This window comes from Psammomys obesus, unplaced genomic scaffold, assembly GCF_907164565.1.
Source record: "Psammomys obesus unplaced genomic scaffold, mPsaObe1.curated_primary_1811, whole genome shotgun sequence".
Classification (NCBI taxonomy): domain Eukaryota; kingdom Metazoa; phylum Chordata; class Mammalia; order Rodentia; family Muridae; genus Psammomys; species Psammomys obesus.
The window spans coordinates 819,358-836,922 of record NW_026592509.1 but is presented as its reverse complement, the minus strand read 5'-3'; the positions used below and the strand labels follow the sequence as shown (position 1 = coordinate 836,922).

At 54.2% G+C, this 17,565-nt stretch overlaps 1 protein-coding gene across 1 annotated transcript in view; it reads right to left on the bottom strand.

Annotated features, from left to right (window-relative positions):
• Positions 1-17,565, bottom strand: part of Grin2d (glutamate ionotropic receptor NMDA type subunit 2D) — a 39,067-nt gene that overhangs the window by 18,204 nt on the left and 3,298 nt on the right. Inside the window, exons 3-11 of the mRNA XM_055613454.1 lie at positions 16,078-16,559; positions 12,022-12,638; positions 8,195-8,309; positions 7,665-7,876; positions 7,261-7,429; positions 6,563-6,716; positions 4,250-4,375; positions 3,900-4,129; positions 2,911-3,071 (exon numbers count right to left, since the gene is read on the bottom strand). Coding sequence (XP_055469429.1) covers positions 2,911-3,071; positions 3,900-4,129; positions 4,250-4,375; positions 6,563-6,716; positions 7,261-7,429; positions 7,665-7,876; positions 8,195-8,309; positions 12,022-12,638; positions 16,078-16,533 — 2,240 coding nt within the window. The 5' untranslated portion in view covers positions 16,534-16,559. The remainder of the gene's footprint in view (positions 1-2,910; positions 3,072-3,899; positions 4,130-4,249; positions 4,376-6,562; positions 6,717-7,260; positions 7,430-7,664; positions 7,877-8,194; positions 8,310-12,021; positions 12,639-16,077; positions 16,560-17,565) is intronic.

Genomic DNA, 17,565 nt, shown 5'->3' with positions numbered 1-17,565 from the left:
GTGCGTGTGTATGTGAGTGCATGCATGTGTGTGTGCATGCGTGCGCGCGTGTGTGTGTGTGTATGTGAGTGCATGCATGTGTGTGTGTGCGTGTGTGTGGCGGATGTGTGCCTGTGCAGGTGTGCAGAGGCTGGAGGAGGACACTGAGGGTGACCTTCCCTCTCACCCCCCACCTTATCCAGGATCTCTGACTGAACCCGGAACTAGGCTGGTAGCTAGCAGGCTGCAGCAATCCTTCCTGTTTCTGCACCCACATTGCTGGGGTTGCAGCTGAGCTCACGGGCACACAAGCTTCTTTGCAGATGCAGGGGATCGACATTCCCCTTGCCCGCTTAGTAGGTCCCTACTACCAGGTCTCCGCAAATAGTTCTGCTCGACAGTCCCTGTAGCCTGGGAGATGGAAGGGACCATCCAGTCACGTTCCTAACTTGAATTTTTTTTTCCTTTTGGGTTGTTTAAGGTTCTGGAACTGGTGAGATGGCTCGGTGGTTAAGAGCACTGGTTGCTCTTCCAGAGGACCTGAGTTCAATTCCCAGCAACCACATGGTGGCTCAGAACCATCCGTAATGGGATATTGACTCCCTCGTCCGGTGTACATGAAGACAGAGCACTCACAAACATAAAAATAAATTAAAAAAATTGTAAAGAGAACTTTCCCATGGCATGGAACCCTGGGAAGTTTTCAGGGTGCCTGCTGTGGGCATCAGCAACACCTGACAGATGAAGAGTGGGTCTAGTGAAGGGCGGAGGAGGAGGTGTCTCACCAAGGGTCGGTGGCTGGAGCACCGCAGAAGATAAAGCAGAGCTGCTTGATAAGGAAGTGTTGAGAGTTTCAATAGAGTCCATGTGACCCCAGAAAGAGAATTTATCTAGGCTGAGATGGAGAGCTACAAGATGGAACTTGACAAGGCTAGGCAGACACAAGCAAGCAAGCAAACAAAAACAAAAACCCCAAACATGGGGCAGGGCTCCAGCAGATGGTGAGACTGCATCACAGCCCTGTTCCTGGCTCAGATAATCATCTGGCTACGAGTGATCTCTTGACGGGTTCTCAGAAATACACGCAAGCCCCCGAGAAAGGCACAGCATTTTCAGGAAGAAGGCAAAGCTTTGCCAAGGGAGGACCCTCTGCTCTTTCCCACTTCCTCCTCCATGCTTGGAACTAGGATGTGCTCCATGGAGCAGCAACGGCCTTCCCGTAATCATGAGGCAACCAAAAGAGCATGAAGGTCTATACTGCACATTTGGTAGAACAGAAATTTGTAAAGAGTTTGGATCCTTAACAGTTTCTTTGAAGTGTCCCGCTAGCCTAGCACTCTTTTGTTCTCTTTGTTGAGACAGGACCTCACTCTGTAGTTCAGAATGGCCTTAAGCCCTCAGTCTTCCTGTCTCACCCACCCGAGTGCTTGGAAGACAGTCATGAGCCACCATGACTGGATACCTGGACTTGTTATCTATCCTACAAGACACAGAGAGCAACGTGTTGACCTCCTACCCAAGCAGGAAGTATATCTGCTTTGCTGTTGACCATGCTTCCAAGTACAGGAACCAGCCTCCCCCAGAGCTGCTCTCTCACGAGTTTACGTGGGTAGAGACTTTTGGCTACAGGGCTATATCCTTGGGCTGACACTGTCCTATGCCTAAAGACACTGACTGCATTCCTTTTCTTGCAGCTCAACAATCCATTTGACACAATGGGGCAACAGGTCCAGCCAGGATGGCTGCAAGAGGGTGGGTCCTGAGGAAGGTTCTAATGGCCTTCCTCCTGCTCCTGCTCTGCTATGGTCCTGTCCACCATTCTCTGAAGTGGAGAACACTTGGGAACAAGAACTGAAGGCTTCTTTGCTTAGTTTCCTGCAAAGGTGTCTCAGCGTTTTTGGCACAAAGCCGATGGTGATGTCCTCAGGGGTCACCATTTGTCCTCTTCTCCTCGGCCCCTTCACTCTAGGCTCCTGCCCAATCAGCCACCTGGTCTTCCAGATGTCCCTCCATACCTACCTCAGGGCCTCTGTGTGTCATCTGCCTGCAAAGCTCTGAGTCTACTCCATGAGCAAACACACACTCTCTCTTCCTAGAAGCCCACCCGATGTCCCGATGACCATGACCCTGCTGAGAAGTCCACCCGATGCCCCGGTGACCCTGCCAGTTTGTGCCTTTGGTGCTCCCTCTCCCTCTCCAGACCCTCAATGACTGAGAACAGGAAATGTCTGCATAACACCCAACACAAAAGGGGGGATAAGAAAAGAAACACATGCTGAGACTAAATAAACAAGGGGAGAGAGAGCTACTGCACTCAGTTTAGGAAACTGGGGAACTAGGGAATGAATCCAGGGCTTGGGACACACCAGGCCAGCCCTCTATTGACTGAGCTACAATCCAGGCCCCACACTAATTTTGCCAGACCAGGAGCTGCACTTTGGGGACTGAAGTTAGCTTTATCTTGTGGTTTAGGGAGACCCCCTCCCCATGTTCCAGGTATACGCTGCAGAGTTCAGAACCGACCATAACGACCCAATAGCTGTAGCAGAGACCCACGGTGCTCTGGCCACTGTTCCGCGTGGGTTGACTCCGTCTTTTGTTAGTTTGTTTTGAGATAGGGTCTCAGTATGTAGTCCTGGCTGGCCTGGAGCTCACCAAGAGCTGCCACCCAAGTGGTGGAATTAAGGGCATGCCCCACCACTCCTGAGCAAACTTTGTTCTTATATCAAAGGGATGCCTTGGTGGTCCTCACTGTGCACACAAGAAACAGATTCAGAGCACCGAGTCAAGAGTCTAAAGTTACAAGGCAAAGAACACAGGGCAGCCCTGACCACTCCGGGCCGCCTTGGCCCAGCACCCCGGGATGACCTCAGGTACGAGCCCCACCCTCCCCAGTGCCCCAGGAGCCCCACTGCCCGAGTCTGCGCTGACCCTGCCTTGAGCTGTGTGAGGGCCTCTTCCACTCTCGGCTGGTTGTATCGCACCATGTAGCTGTGCATATCAGGGTAGTTGCTCCGGATGTTCTTCTCCGTGGACCCGTTGGGCACCGTCCCAAACTTGAGGGGTGGGTATTGCTCCTGGGGTCGCTGGAACTGGAATAGAAGGGGGAGTTATTAATGTACCCTCTAGGAAAAACCCAAACCAGATGTCCCATTCTGGAGAGCCTGCAAGTTAAGGGTCAGGCTCAGAGCGAGCTGGCAGAACTACACTTCCCTTACTATAGAAGGTATGACCAACATATTCTGTTTATTCTACCGTTCTGCCTCCATTCCTCCGAAAACAATGCTTAATGCAACCCATGGCATCTAGCCCACAACCCTCTAACAGCTTGAGATACAGGGCTAGCTATTGTAGTCTCACAGCGTGCCTCACGGCTGCCATTCCTGCGTGCTGTTGGATGGGCACCACAAGGCAAACCCAGAGGGTGGGCATTTGGATTGTTTTGATGGAATCGTTTCAGGCATGGTGTATTTAAGCAGTAAAAATTTGGAGTTGACTTTATTGCAATTCCTGTTTGAGACAGGGACTTACTATGCAGCCAGTCTGTCCTTGAACTCATGATCCCCCTGCCTCCGCCTTGGAGGACTGCACTTACAGGCATGCACCACTAGCCTGAGATTGACTCCTGTCCGTCCTGGTGCTCAGTGTTATTTCTACATCGTTAGTAATTCGTTGCTGATGTGTTTTACTCCAGCGTGTCCTCCAGCCGTGTCACAGAGCCAGTCTTCATGACCGTGCTAGGATGTGCTCGTCTATTGGCACAGCCGCCCCTGGGACAGCCTCTTTCCCCGGGAATGTCGGCGCCGCTCATCTCCTTTCTGAACCTTCCATCTGCTCTCGAATCCCTCTGGGGCAGTCTCCCAGGACCCTTGTGCCCTGGGACAGGCGACAAGCCAGTCAAGCCCGCCCCCTGCACATACCTTCCGGTCGCTGAGCCCAGATACGGTATCCACATACTCCTCCTGGATCATGAAGGCCGCCAGATTGGCTGTGTAGCTGGCAAGAAAGATGACAGCAAAGAAGGCCCACACCAACACCATGATCTTGCTGGTTGTGCCCCGAGGATTCTCCACTGGCACCGAGTTGTTGAACACCAGGGCCCACAGCAGCCAGATGGATTTCCCGATGGTGAAGGTGGAGCCACCGGGGCCTGTGGGGGGGCCAGGCCAGGACATGGGCCTCACAGTCCCTCCACTCCGCAGCAGAGGGAAAGGACTGCCATTCCTACCCCAGGGCTGCTGTGTAGGGTCAGGTAAGGAAGGGGACTCACGTTTGCCCGTGGCCAGGCTGCGGTTATAGCCCACAGGACTGAGGTACTCAAAGATGAAAACGGTGACAGCAACCACGGTGAGGCACATGACGAACATCATCACCCACACGGCGGGGCTGTAGGGCTCTGGGGACACGGGATGTGTCAGCCAAGCAGAGGCTTGGGGACCAGGAGGATCCCACTTGACTCCATCCTGTTCTGGTCCCTTTCCTGGTCACACTACCTCAGGGACACCCTATTGGCACACAGACTCCTTGTGGCGGTCTTTCTCAAAGAGAGCTACTGTGACCATCTCCGTGGTTTTCAGCCCCCTGAGCCAGCTCCCTACTAAATGTTTCCTGAGCCCAAGATCTGAGCCTCCACCTTTCTAGCTTTCCCTCAGGACCATTCATTTCATCCCAGGTTCTGCATCTTGGCAGCCATGACCACCCAGCTCCAGGCCACACCCCTTGCCACCCACGCTTCTTTCTCACAGAGGATAGCCTTTGCCCCTGCTCTTGTTCCTGCCCTTCAAGCTCCTTGGACCTGTCCCTCCCCCCACCCCCATCCCCATGACCAGCGACAAGCAAGCATGACCTCTCTGGTACCATCTCCCCAGCCTCATGGTGCCCAGGGGAAGGGATCTTTCTGCTGTCTTCTCTGAGGAGCCTTGCTCGGATTGCCAAGAGCAAGAGGACTGACAGGACTTGCTGGCCTGGCCCCTTGCTCACTTCTGTTGTCCCCAGCTCGAGAGGTGGTGTCTCTACCCTTGTACCACAGAGCGGCTTCTTGATGGCACCCCAGATCCATATACATTTGGCTGCTGCCCTTCCTCTGCACACCTCCATCCTGTGTCATGGGTCATCGCAGTGGCCCCCTTGCTAGCTTCCTGCTTGCACAGAAGCTATCAGCAACACACATCTGAGCATTCTTCATTACCTTCTCAAGGTCATCCCTGGCCTCCAAGGAAAGAATAAAACCCGAACTTCCTATCAGAGTGTCCATAGTCCAGCAAGCCAAGACACTCCCCCTTTGCCTTTCGGTCCCTCACAGGCCACGAAGGCCACTCACACATGCCTCAGTTTCCAGACCCTCCAGCTGGTGGCCACTGTTCTTTCCCTCAGATCTTCACATAGGTGAAATGCCTCCCTCAGAAAGGCTTCTCCTTTCCCCAGCATCAGCAGCCCGTGCCCCCATCTCTCTACAGCTCAGCCTAATGTCTCATGATAGCTATCACCATTAGGAGTGGCCTAGTCTGTATCCTCCAAAAGTAGGCAGCTCCTCAGAGACAAGAATTTGTCTGTCTTAGTCTTATGTTCTTGGATTCAATCAAGAATTCAATTCAATTCTTGGGGGGGGGGTGGAACTAACTAAACAAACAAGCAAATAAAAAACCCTGTATCTTTGTATTGGGGGTATCCCTGGCCTTGAAGGCACTCTTACACTCTGGAGGCAAGCAGAGATGGAGACATAAAGGGTAGTTGCATGTTCAAGGCCAACTTAAGCTACACAGTAAGTTCATATTATTAAAAAAACAAAAACAAAAACAAAACAAAAAAACAACTAAGAATAAACTGGGCAGTGGTGGTGCCTGCCTTTACTTCCAGCACTCAGGAGGCTGAGGCAGGTAGATCTCTGTGAGCCCAAGGCCAGCCTGATCTACATAGACAGGACAGCCAGGGCTACATAGAGAAACCCTATCTTGAAAAACCAAAACCAAACAAACAAATTATTGGGCTGGAGAGATGGTTCAGCTGTTTAGAGCACTGGCTGCTCTTCCAGAGGACCTGGGTTCAATTCCAGCACCCACGTGGCAGTTTCAAACTATCTGTAACTCCAGCTGCAGGGGATCTGGCACCCTCGCACAGACATACATGCAGGCAGAACACCAATGTACACAAAAAAAATCTTTAAACCAAACCAAACCAAAAAGCTGGCTGGGTGGGAGGGCACACCTTTAATCCCAGTACTTGGGAGGCAGAGGCAGATGGATCTCTGAGTTCTGAGTTCCAGGACAGCCAGGACTACATAGAAAGAGCTTGTCTGAAAAAAACAAACAAACACAAAACAAAACAAGCAAAAACTCAAATAAATGTGAGTGCAAATCCACTGCGAGGGATAGCTCCTGAGCTCAGGCGTGCTGACTTCCTGTTGAAATCCCTACCAGGGCAAGTATTTCTCCCACTCCTCCACAGATCAGGAACCCGAAGCTTGGAAGTGATGTCACTTCATGGGAATCATACACCCGTGCAGGCAATCCTGGGGTGCGGCCTAGGCCACGGGTGGAGACAGTTGTTCCAGCCTTAAGTGTGACTCCCCCCCTGGCTGGCTCACCGAGGAAGGCAGAGGGGGACACGGTGCCATTGCTGCGTGCCACCATGACGCTGATGCCGGTCTCCACAAAGGGGACGGAGAAGTCCACGATCTCCGACCGCTCCTCATTGATGGTGAGAGAGCCGATGGCCATGTCCGCCCGCTGATAGAACACCTGGGTGGATCGAGCAGTTGTCAAGAGCTCAGGGGACAGAGGCCAACGCCGGGCAAAGCCTGGCCCTGGGAGACAGTGATGATATGGGAGACAGGCTAGAAGGTCTGGGTGATGAGTGAGAAGGGGAACAGAGGGGCGGGGAAAGTAAGGGAAAGAGAACAGAAGCAGAAGCAGAAGAGGTCTCTTCCCCACCCACTGCCCACATCACTTGAGTAAGGCCTAGGGATCCAACCTCCCCGCCCCGCCCAGTTCTTCAAGTTCCATCTTCCAAAGCATCTCCCTCCCAGACCCGCCCCTCCCCAGGAGTTCCACCTTCCTAGCCTTCTCTGTTGTCCTCCAAAGTCTCTTCTGGCCGCCTCCCCTAAATTCTCTTGGCCCCGCCCCAGTCGTCCTAGTCCTACCCAAGACCCCACGTCAGGCCACGCCCTTACCAAGCCCAGCAGTCTCCTCTGGCCACGCCCCCTGCTCCAGACCGCCCTCCTCTTGGCCCTGTCCCTAGAATCCTCAAGATTCTCTCCCACAGGTTCTGTCCCGCCTGTCTTACCTCACCAATCATGCCATTCCAGACACCATCGATCTTCTTGCCATGCTTGCCGTTGGTGACCAGGTAGAGGTCGTAGCTGAAACCGATGGTGTGCGCCAGCCTCTTCAGAATGTCAATGCAGAAACCCTTGCAGCACCGCTTCTCCGGGCGGGGAGCGTCAGGCGGAGGGCTGCGGGGAGCGACCAGGCTTGGAGAGGTTGGAGACCACTGTTAGGCTCTCCCATGAGGTGAGGGACAGGCAGCAGCTAAAACTATGGATAGTGCTTTCTTGGGAGATGAAGCTTAAGAATCTCTCGACTTTCCCCAGGTCACCCAGCGGGAGGGCTTGAGGGGCTGGGGCCTGACCGACAGGCTTCTGGGGAAGAACATTCTGAGGCCGACCCGGCTGGATCCGGGGCTGTCACCTGTGGGTACGGTTGAGCTGGCTCCGGCAGGGGACCGAGTCTCTGATGCAAGTGCCGCTGATGGGGTCTGCAGGCTCCACGATGACAAAGGGTCTCTCCTCCAGCGTGGCCACAGTGAGGTGCTGTGTGTCATCCACAGGCTGCAGGAAGCGGCCATAGCGGGACCACAGTGGATACTTGAGGCGGAGAGTCTGTTGTTCCCAGCTGCCCACCTTGGCAGGAACAAAACAAAACAGACAGTCATGCTTCCATGCTTCATGGAGCGCTCCAGGGTGTCCTAACACTCCGCCCCTCCTCTCTCACGTTTGCCCCTCCTCTCTCACGCCCAGAACTCCCATCTTCCTCCAGAACCTAGACACCTCGCTCCTTCTTCCTTCGGACCAGAACCTGTGCCTTCAGTTATGACTTCCCACAGAGCCTTGGAGTGTAGACCTGTCTCCTCCCTCAGATCCGGGGATACAGCTCCCAGCCTTTCTCCCAGGGGTTTAGGTGCTCTCCCACAGGTGCCTGACACCTGTTTGGCAACTCACCACTTCCCATGTCCTGTCTCTGGTGAGGGAGATGACCACCAGTGAAGGGTTCACCAGAAAGCCGTCCTCATTGAAGGAGTAGTCCCGGTTATCCCAGGTGATGTTCATGAAGTACCTGCCCAGGTGAAAGGGTGGGGGCCACATGAGGGCCTGTGCTGGCTCCCTTGGTTGCTGAGGGCTGAGCCTCCTTTCTGTTGGCCAGCCCCAGTCCATCTCTGAGTTCTCCTCAGTTGCCAGAATCCCGGGACCGGGCCCCACACCGTCAGCTTGCTGTTGACCCCCTGAGAGTTCCTGCCTGCCATGGTCTCACTTGTTCCTGAACCTCCCCATGGGGTGGCTTCCCATCCAAAAACTCTTAACAGCACTAAATGCTGTGTCAATTTGAACACAGGAAGTTTCCTGTCTCCAGGCCTTTGTAAAGGCTGTGCTGTACCTAAAACACCCGTCTCTCTTCCTGACCAGCTCTGTCAAGTTGTAAATACTGAACTCAAATACCCCTTCTGGGGAGAAGCTGCCAGGGAATCTCTGGGTCCCTAAATGCCCTCTCTGTACTGGGGTACAGCACCCACACTAGCTCGCTAGTCAGCTGCTCCCTCTGTCCCCACCTCTCCTCCACCCCCAGAGTCCTCCAAGGCCCTCCCTGGGGCCTCCTGCCTGGCTTTCCAGTCTGCATCCTACTCCAGAGGAGTCTTTTCTGCACCTCGAGCTGATTCCATGCCTGCCTCCCCTCCTCAGGGCCTGCCTTTGGCTCCCAGATCTCAGAACAAGGTCTCTGCTGTTCAAGCATGCACACAAGGCAAAGCTTTGGTCCCACCCACCTTCCTGGCCCCAGCACCTCAGCACCTCATCTGGTCTGTGCTATAAAGGCCCCACGTTTGCCTGTTTTCGCCCCCTCTTGGGTCTTTCTGTACGCCTCGATCATGCCTGCTCTGAACGAATGGTCTCCGTATCTGGTGAATGTGGTGGACACCCTTAGGTTGAAGGTGGCCTGAAGGACCTGCCTGTGTCTCCTTTGGGCCACTCTCATCCACACAGATGGCTGAAGCCTCATGGATGAGGCCTTGGTCGTCCCTCTCTTTATTCAGGGTTTCCAGTGCTCTGCTCCATCTATGTGCAATGATTTTAAAGAAATACATGTGCCTGCATGTGCGCCTGAGTGTATTTATGTGCAGGGGCCCATGGAGGCCAGAAGAGAGCACATATGTAAATAGTTGTGTGTGCTGATATATGAACTGGTATGTATATATATGGCATATATGTATGATGGATATATATGATCTATATGGTTGTGAGATACCCAATATGGCTGGGTCCTCTGCAAGAAAAGCCAGTGCTCTTGACCGCGAGCCCTCTCTCCAGCTTCTCCCATCTATATTATTTTAACTCTAAGTTTGACCTACCTGCTATCACCTAACCCCCTAGGCTTTTTATTTCACACCCCCCATTTTATTTTCATCTCAGAGGCTGCCGCCTGTGGACAGTTCTTTCTTTTCTTGCATTCACCGTCTCTCTCCCCCTTCACTCTCCCTCATTAGACTGTCAGCTCTGTGAGAGCAAGGGAATTATTTAAAATTTTTTTTCGGGTTTTTGTTTGTTTGCTTCTTTTTGAGTCAGGGTCTTATTATATAGCTTTGGCTGGCCTGGAACTCACTATGTAGACCTAGGCTGATCTTGAACTCACAGAGCTCTGCCTGAGTGTTAAGATTAAAGGCATATACTACCACACTCTATTCTGATTCTTTTGTGCCTAACGCAGTGCTTAGCACATAGCCTCTCAGTAAAGGGTTTCCACTGACTGCACATTTGGCCAGTAGTTCATCCTTAGGTCAGTTTAGGATCTGGCCCTCCAGGGAACCTCCCTGACACTAGCTTACTCCACAGCCTGTGGTGGGGAGCTGGATGTTGTTTTACAGTGAGACCTGTAGAAAGGAGAAATTACGGATCAAGATCAAGACCTGAACAGTGCCTGGGAAAAGTGAGCCCGAGGGGGGGGGATCAGAAAGACAAAATCAGGAGATGAAAGAGTCACTGGCCCGGACTTGGCCTGGATTTCTGAAGTCTGCTCCCTGCCTGTTTATCTTTCCAATGAACCCTCTTTCTCCTGGGGAAATTTAAACGAGACTGCTTTTTTGCAACCAAAAATGTCCTGGTTGGGCAGGATTCCTCCCCCACATTCCCTAAGGCTGCCGCTATCTCCATTACTGCAAGCCTCACACTGTGTGGCCATTATTCCCATCGCTGTATGTCACCTCTTTAGGCCCTTCGTTCTTTGAAGAAGTCTGTGGTCTTATTCATCCCTGTGTTCCCAGGGCCCAGCGTGAGCCCTGGTTCCCAGCGGGTGCCCGGGATTTAGGAACACAGGATGCTTTTCTCACCCTCTTGTTCTGGGGTCTTGATTCCCAGCTCACTTGTCTGCTCTCCACCCTTAGGTCCCTCTTATGCACCTACCGCCTCCTCCCAGACTTGGGACTGATGGCCTCCCTTCTGCTGCTCTGTTACCACGTGCACTGTTTTCCCCACTCCCAAAGCTTTCTGTGGTAGCTGTCACTCAGTTTCCTTCTAATGTCACAGTGTGTAAGCTGGACCTGCGGCCACAAGGGCGATATACCAGCCTACTGTGCAGCCCATCCAGGCCACATGCAGAGACGGAATAAAGTGTCTAGCAGTCAGTACAGCACAGGTGCTAGCCAATCAGGATGAGAGCCCAGCCAATCAGCGTAGATGCTTAACTCATCAGAATGGATGTGCCTTAAACAACCAGTGGGTCGTTCCTGACCATGTGACAATGTTTTCACTTATGTGAGACCTGTGCCCTCCACATCACTTCACCTTGCTCGCTCTCTGCTCTGTCTTTCCCCTCTTCGTTAGACTAGGCGCATTCTGCCATGATTACAAAGCAGCTTCTACTGTACAAAGAGTAGAAAGACACTGAATCGCCACATGGACCCCAGTGTCTCGACAGCCAGGACTGCCAGACACTCTGGGATATTGTGTGATGGAGGAACAAACTTCTGCCTTGCATGGACCACACCATCACTGGGTCTTTTTATCACTGAGGCTTATCTCATGGTTTAATCCAGTATAAGATGCTCTCAATTGCCACTGTTTGTTTGTTTGTCTGAAATTTATTTAATTTTATGTGCGTCGGTCTTTTGACTGCACTTATGTCTGTGTTTGATCCCCTACAACAGGAGTTACAGACCTGTACTTGTACCTGGGAATTGAACACAGGTCCTTTGGAAGAGCAACCAGTGCTCTTAACCGCTTTTACTTACAAAGCAAACAAGCAAACAAACCCAGAAGCACTGCCAATTAAAACATCGTAACTGGTAGATCATAGGACATTTCTTGATTTCAAAGACATTAAAATATAAAAAGTGGATATTTTTGTTTTAGATATTTTAGCCTTGTTTCCTGCCTCCATCTCCAAAGTGCTGGCACGGCAAGTCTCTACTGCCACACTGAACTAAAATTACACATCTGTGTTTTGCTTTGCGTTACTTGAGACAGGGTCTCACTGCAGCCCGGGCTGCCCTGCAGCTGGTTATGCAGACAAGGAGGACCCTGAGCTACTGACTCATCTGCCTCCGCTCCTGAAGGGCCCGGGATTAAAGTCTTTCACCACTATGCCCAGCCTTAACTTTACAGATCCTCAAGTCATGAAGTAATGGTAGCAAACTCTGCGTATCAGGTGCTTTCCAAATTACCTGGCAACCCCAGAAAGGAGACCCAGCTGCACCTGTTTACAGAGAAGGAAATCGGATCCAGAATGGGCTCCTTCCCAGGCCACTCATTTGTGAGTATTCCCAAGGCTTCCCGCCAATCACCTGTGCAGGCTCTCCCCTCGGTGGGTGCGGTTGTGGGCGCGGCAGTCATGACCCAACTCAGGCAGGAAGCCATAGTCTCGCAGCAGGGCCTGGGCACCTCTGGCAACCACCGCCACACCAGCGGCCACTCGGCGTGCCAAGTCGTCACGCCAGCCAGCAGAGCGTACTGCGAACAGCCCGGCAGGCAGCGGGGCACCTCCTGGCAGAAGAGGCTCCCCAGGGACCCCGGAGCCCCCTCCTCCAGCCAGCTGGGGTCCCACCATGAACCAGACGTAGCCAGGCCCAGTGAGGCCCGCCTCTTCTGCTGCCCGGAAAACAGGCTCTGCCTCCTCGCGGGCACAGAAGAGCAGACGGATCTGCGCGCTGACGCTCCGGAGCTGCGCGCCCAGTACGGCCTCACCAGCCCCAGGGTCCAGGGTCAGCGCTCCTCGATGCTCCCAGCCCACCAGGCTGCCATCAGTCAGCACCTCGATGTATGACAAGAAGGCCCGATGGCCGGGGGCACGCGTGGTCACTGCCACAAAGGATGTCCAGTCATACTCCTCCAGCACCTCAAAAATGACCTGCAGCTGCTGCTCTGTGGAGGAGCCGAGCTGTAGGAAGGTGGAGCCCTTCTCCTGCGGGAACAGCGAGGACCAGTGAGCAGACCACAGTCGCCTGAGCCAGTGCCACCACAGCTTCCAATATGGCTGCTCACCAGGCCTGGCTCCTTTGTCCTTGTGGCACTGGCTTCGGCTGGATCATGTTTAGTCACATACCTGCGTTCTTCCAGGTTCACCTAAGAAAGCTCACCCTGAACCGCATTCTCCTGTCTGAGGGCAGCTGTAGAGACCCAGAAGGCCTAGGGTCTCAGAGTCACAGGAGGGATGGAGCCTGTGCTGCTCAGGACATGGAGGAATGCTACCCCCAGTCAGAACTCCCTGTTGGGATTTTGTATGGATGAGAAACAACTTACTGGGGTGAGCTGCTGGGGTTTCAGGGTTTATCTGTGGCAGCACGTGCTACTGCTACTATGAATTCACCCAATGTCTTCCCAGTGTTTGATACATTGTAGCCCCATTTGCAACGAGCAAGACTACAATTCCCAGCATGCAGTGAGGCTGCTGAAGGGCACTCTTCTTCCCAAGTGGAGTAGACTTTCCCTTTAATTTCCCTCTTACCCCCAGGACCCCCATTTCTGTCTCCTCAGTCAGAATCCAAATAACCCCAAATAAACATAAGAGCGTCTTTAGGGTAGGCCCTTTCCTTTTCTCTCCCCGCTCACTTAGATCCTTGGGTTTAACTATTGTCTTCAGCACTCTCCAGTATAGTAGCCATAATTTGGATTTGTAGCTATCCAAATTAAAATGAAACGAAACTGGAAAAAAATGTGGCTCCTCAGCTGCCACATGCAAGTGCTCCAAGGCCACCTGTGGCTTTGCAGCTGCCTGCTGGATGGAGCAGCAGGTCCATCTTCCTCACTGCAGGGAGTTCTGGGGAATGTGCCCAAGGCTCTTATCTTTGGGTACAATTGCTCCTGTGAGCTCCAGACAAACCAATCCCACTTCTGGTCACCATCCCAACCCAGGATTTCCACACGAAGGCAGACTACTTGGCTCTCCTCCTCTCTACAGCAGAACCACCAACCTGCCGCCCTCCCCTCCTCCCTCTGGGATCTCATATATCATCAAATAAAACAGAAGACGACCCTGAGCGTCTGCTCCTCCAGTCCCCTCCTGAGTGCTGGGACCACGGTTAGGCACTGCTACCTCCATGTTGTAAGTGGACATGGAGCCCAGAACAGTTATGCTAGGCAAGAACGATAGCAACCAAACTCCATCCTTTCCTTGCTTCCCTGATGCTTACATCCAGGCCACTTCCAAGACTCCCTGGCTCTGTGTTCTAACCTAACCTTAGTGATCTTCTTTCCAATGACCCCCCATCATGGCTGTGCTTGACTAGACACTGCAGTAATCTGGCGCATTTATGCTTCCATTCCCATGTCTTTTAAGCAAAGTGATCATTTCGGAATATTAATTGGAACACATCTCTTCCCAACTGAAAACATTCCAATAATTCTACTTTAGAAGCAAAACCAAAGAAAGTAGTCACTGTGGCCTGAGACACAAGCCCTATATGAACCAACCCTCAGCGTCTGTCTGAGCTCATCTCTGCTTTCCCAGCCCTTCATCGGCTCCAGCCACTTCACCTTGTTCTTTGTCACACATAATGCTTCTTTAAAGCTTTGCCCTTAGCTGCTGTCCCTCCCGGGACACACTCCAGCTCCGCCATGCTCCTTCCTCCTCCTACCCCTCATCTTCCTTCAGGAGCAACAGCACCGATAACATCTCCTCAGGAGACTTCTCTTGATTATCATCTATTGGAGCCTTAGCCTCAGTCATTACTGGTTTCCCTTAGGGCAGATTTCACTATCTGTTGCCTAGTTTGTTTCCTTCATTAGAGCGCAAGTTCCACATGACTGAACCTCCCCCAACTCAGTCTTATAACCCTGAACTTAAACAGGCCCCAGGCCTCACAGGCCTTCCTGCAATTGCATGCAAACAGCAACCAGACTTTCTCCTTTGGCATATGCCAGTGGGCTAGTGCTGGCTACAAGGCTGCTGTCCTGAAGAGAGGGGGCTGACTCACAGGAGACCTCGTCTGTCCCTAGGCAGGATATGGCTATGAAGGGACTGGGTCTTGGCATTCATCATAGCACGGCTGGAACAGCAAGGATAACATCCCTCCCACCCAAGGACCCCGAGGGAACTACATGTGTCCCTGAAGGTGATAGGCTGTGCACAGAATGGACAGTAGCGTTCAGTGGGGCACACTCAGCGGCCACGGAGGCACAAGGGACCATGTAAGCCCATGTTCCATGGAGGCAGCAGCCAGGCCTACAAATCAAGCCCAGAACGAGGAAGCTGGATAGAGGTCTTTCCCGGAATGTTTTGGGCAGACCTGAGCGTTCTGGGGTGCATTAGCGTGCTGCTGCGGCCTTCCTCGCTGAGGACTCGTGGGGGTCCACCCTCCCATGTGGCTCCCCCTTCAGCTAATCCCACTTCTCCGTGTCACCCCCCCCCCCCCCCCCCCCCCCCCCCCCCTTTCCCCCCCCCCCCCCCTACCCCCCCTTCCCCCGTCCCCCCCCCCCCCCCTCTCAGGCTTCACCTTTCTTTGCCCGAGTCTCTTCTTTGGTACCAAAAGCCCCTGCAGCCCACTGTCCCCACCCTGACCTCCCTTCAGGCTACCACCAGCACCAGTCGCTCCCTACTTCCGGTTTTTGGTTTTATCTGGCTGGGCTGGTTCCTTCCAGTGCCCAGTTCTGGGTCCTCGTTTCCCTTTCTTTACGGTTTGACAAGCTCCTTCTCAAACCCCACTCCAAGGGCCTACTTCCTCTCTTGGCGGGGTCCTTCCATTACATGTCATGGACCCGGCCTGCCCTCAGCCCTCTCCGCTGGACCCCGCTCCTTCCTGGAGCACTAGCCCTGTCCCTGGTCGACCCTTCCTCAATCCGCCTCTCAGAATCTACGGCTCTGCTCTCATTCCTCGACCTTCGGGCTCCACTTCCTCTGAGCCGTCCACCATGCCCGGTCCCTGCCACTGCCTGCCTGGATCCCTCACTACAACTCTCCCTCTTTCTGAACCTCATTCCTTTTCAACTAATTCTTCCCCTTGTTGCTCCAAGATCCATAACTCTTATTTCTGACCCTGTCGTCACATTAAATCTCTCTCTCTGGTTTTCCCTCCGTCCTCACTGTAACCCCCCTCCTCCCTGATCTGGCCCCTGTAGGTGGTCCCTGGAAGGCTTGTGAACCCTATAGGGCACCACATCTCTGCAAGCCAGACGCTAGACTTTTAACACCAGGATGGAAACTGACCAACGGACGGCTCCATCCCCCCTATAAGCCCCCCAAACCTCGATAAAACCCGCCCCCAACCTCTGGCCCTTCAGCCTCCTCAGGCATTGCCCCTCGACGAACCTCCCCGCCCCAGGTCAATCCAGACCACGTCGGAGCCCCGCCCCCGAGCCGCAAGGCCCCGCCCCGCGGCCGGCCCGCCCCTCGCGGTCGCGCGCACCTTGGGCGTGAGCACGAGCGCGGCGCCGCCGTGCACGGCCACGATGGGCAGCGAGGTCTGCGCCGACAGGAAGTCGAGAATGGGCGCGACGGCGGGCGCGCGCGAGTCGTCCTCGAACACCACGCCGTGCACGCGCAGCCCCGACAGCAGGTCGCAGAGCTGCAGCACTAGGCTGCGAGGGTCCGAGCCGTTGAGCACCAGCGCCACCGGCCGTACGTCCAGGCCCGGGCTGCGCACTGCCGCCGCTACGGCCGGGCCCAGGCGCGCCGCCTCGGCCGCGTACGCGGGGCCCGAGAACACCAGCGCCACGTTGAGCGGCCGCGCCCCGCCCGTGCCCCCGCCGGCCGCGCCCGGCCCCGGCACCTCCTCCGGGAACGGGCTGGCGCACGCCAGCGCCAGCAGCAGCAGCATCTTAGCGGGGCCCCGAGGGCCGCGGGGGCCACCGGCGCCGCGCATCGCCTGCGGACCCCGCTGGGCGGCCTCTGCGTGGACGGGAGGCGAGGGCAGAGCCCGAGGGGAGGCACAGGAGAGACGGGGCGAGAGGGGCAGGTTGGGTGATGGAGAGAGGGAGGGGCAGACACGGAGGGAAACAGAGATGAGGGACAGAGATAAGGGGAGACCGAGACAGAGGGAGGAGACAGATCGAGAAACAGAGATTGGGAAGGTGACAGAGACAGTGGAAGTAAGGAAGACGCAGAGTCAGGGTGAGAAGGGAAAGTTGGGTGACCGGAGAGGAAGAAGCATAGAAACAGATGAAAAGGGAGAGACAGGAGGATTTGGAGAGATAAAAAAGGGAGAGGCAGAAGACAGACACAGACCAGAGACGAGAAGAGACAGCGGGAAAGGCAATGGAGGGAGTGGAAGGGAAAGATGGAATCCAAATAGAGGGAGGGGTGGGGGGTGAGATAGAGGAATTGGATGTGGGAGCCAGGAGACACAAAGGGGGGGGGGGGGGGGGGGGGGGGGGGGGGGGGAGGAAGAAATGGGGTCAGAGAAGATTCAAGGTAAGGGGTGGGGGCAGAAGACAGGGATGGAATGGACAATGATCATATAGATGGGAAAGAGTCCCAAAGATGGGACAAAAACAATAAACAAACAAACAAACAAAAAACCAGGAACAGAACCAGAGTGAGTGCAAAGGAGAGGATAGAGATGGAAGGAGAGGCTCAGAGGGACACAGACCCCAGAGAGGGAGCAAGAGAGAGGGTTAGAGTGAGGCAAGAAGAGGTGCAGAGATGAATACAGGGAAGCCGAGAGATGAGAAAGTTGGGGGTGTAGAAGGCAAGCCAGGAATTGGAAGGCAGGGACCCACAGCCACCCAGAGTCAGGCACACACCAACCTCAGGAAGAAGGAATGGAGATGGAGGAAGGCAAGCAGAGCAAATGGAATACAGAGAAGACAGAAATAGCGAGGCAAGGCAAAGACCCAGACCCCCACCCGGGAGGTGCCCAGCACAGACATGAAAGCAAGGCAGAGCCAGGTGGCAG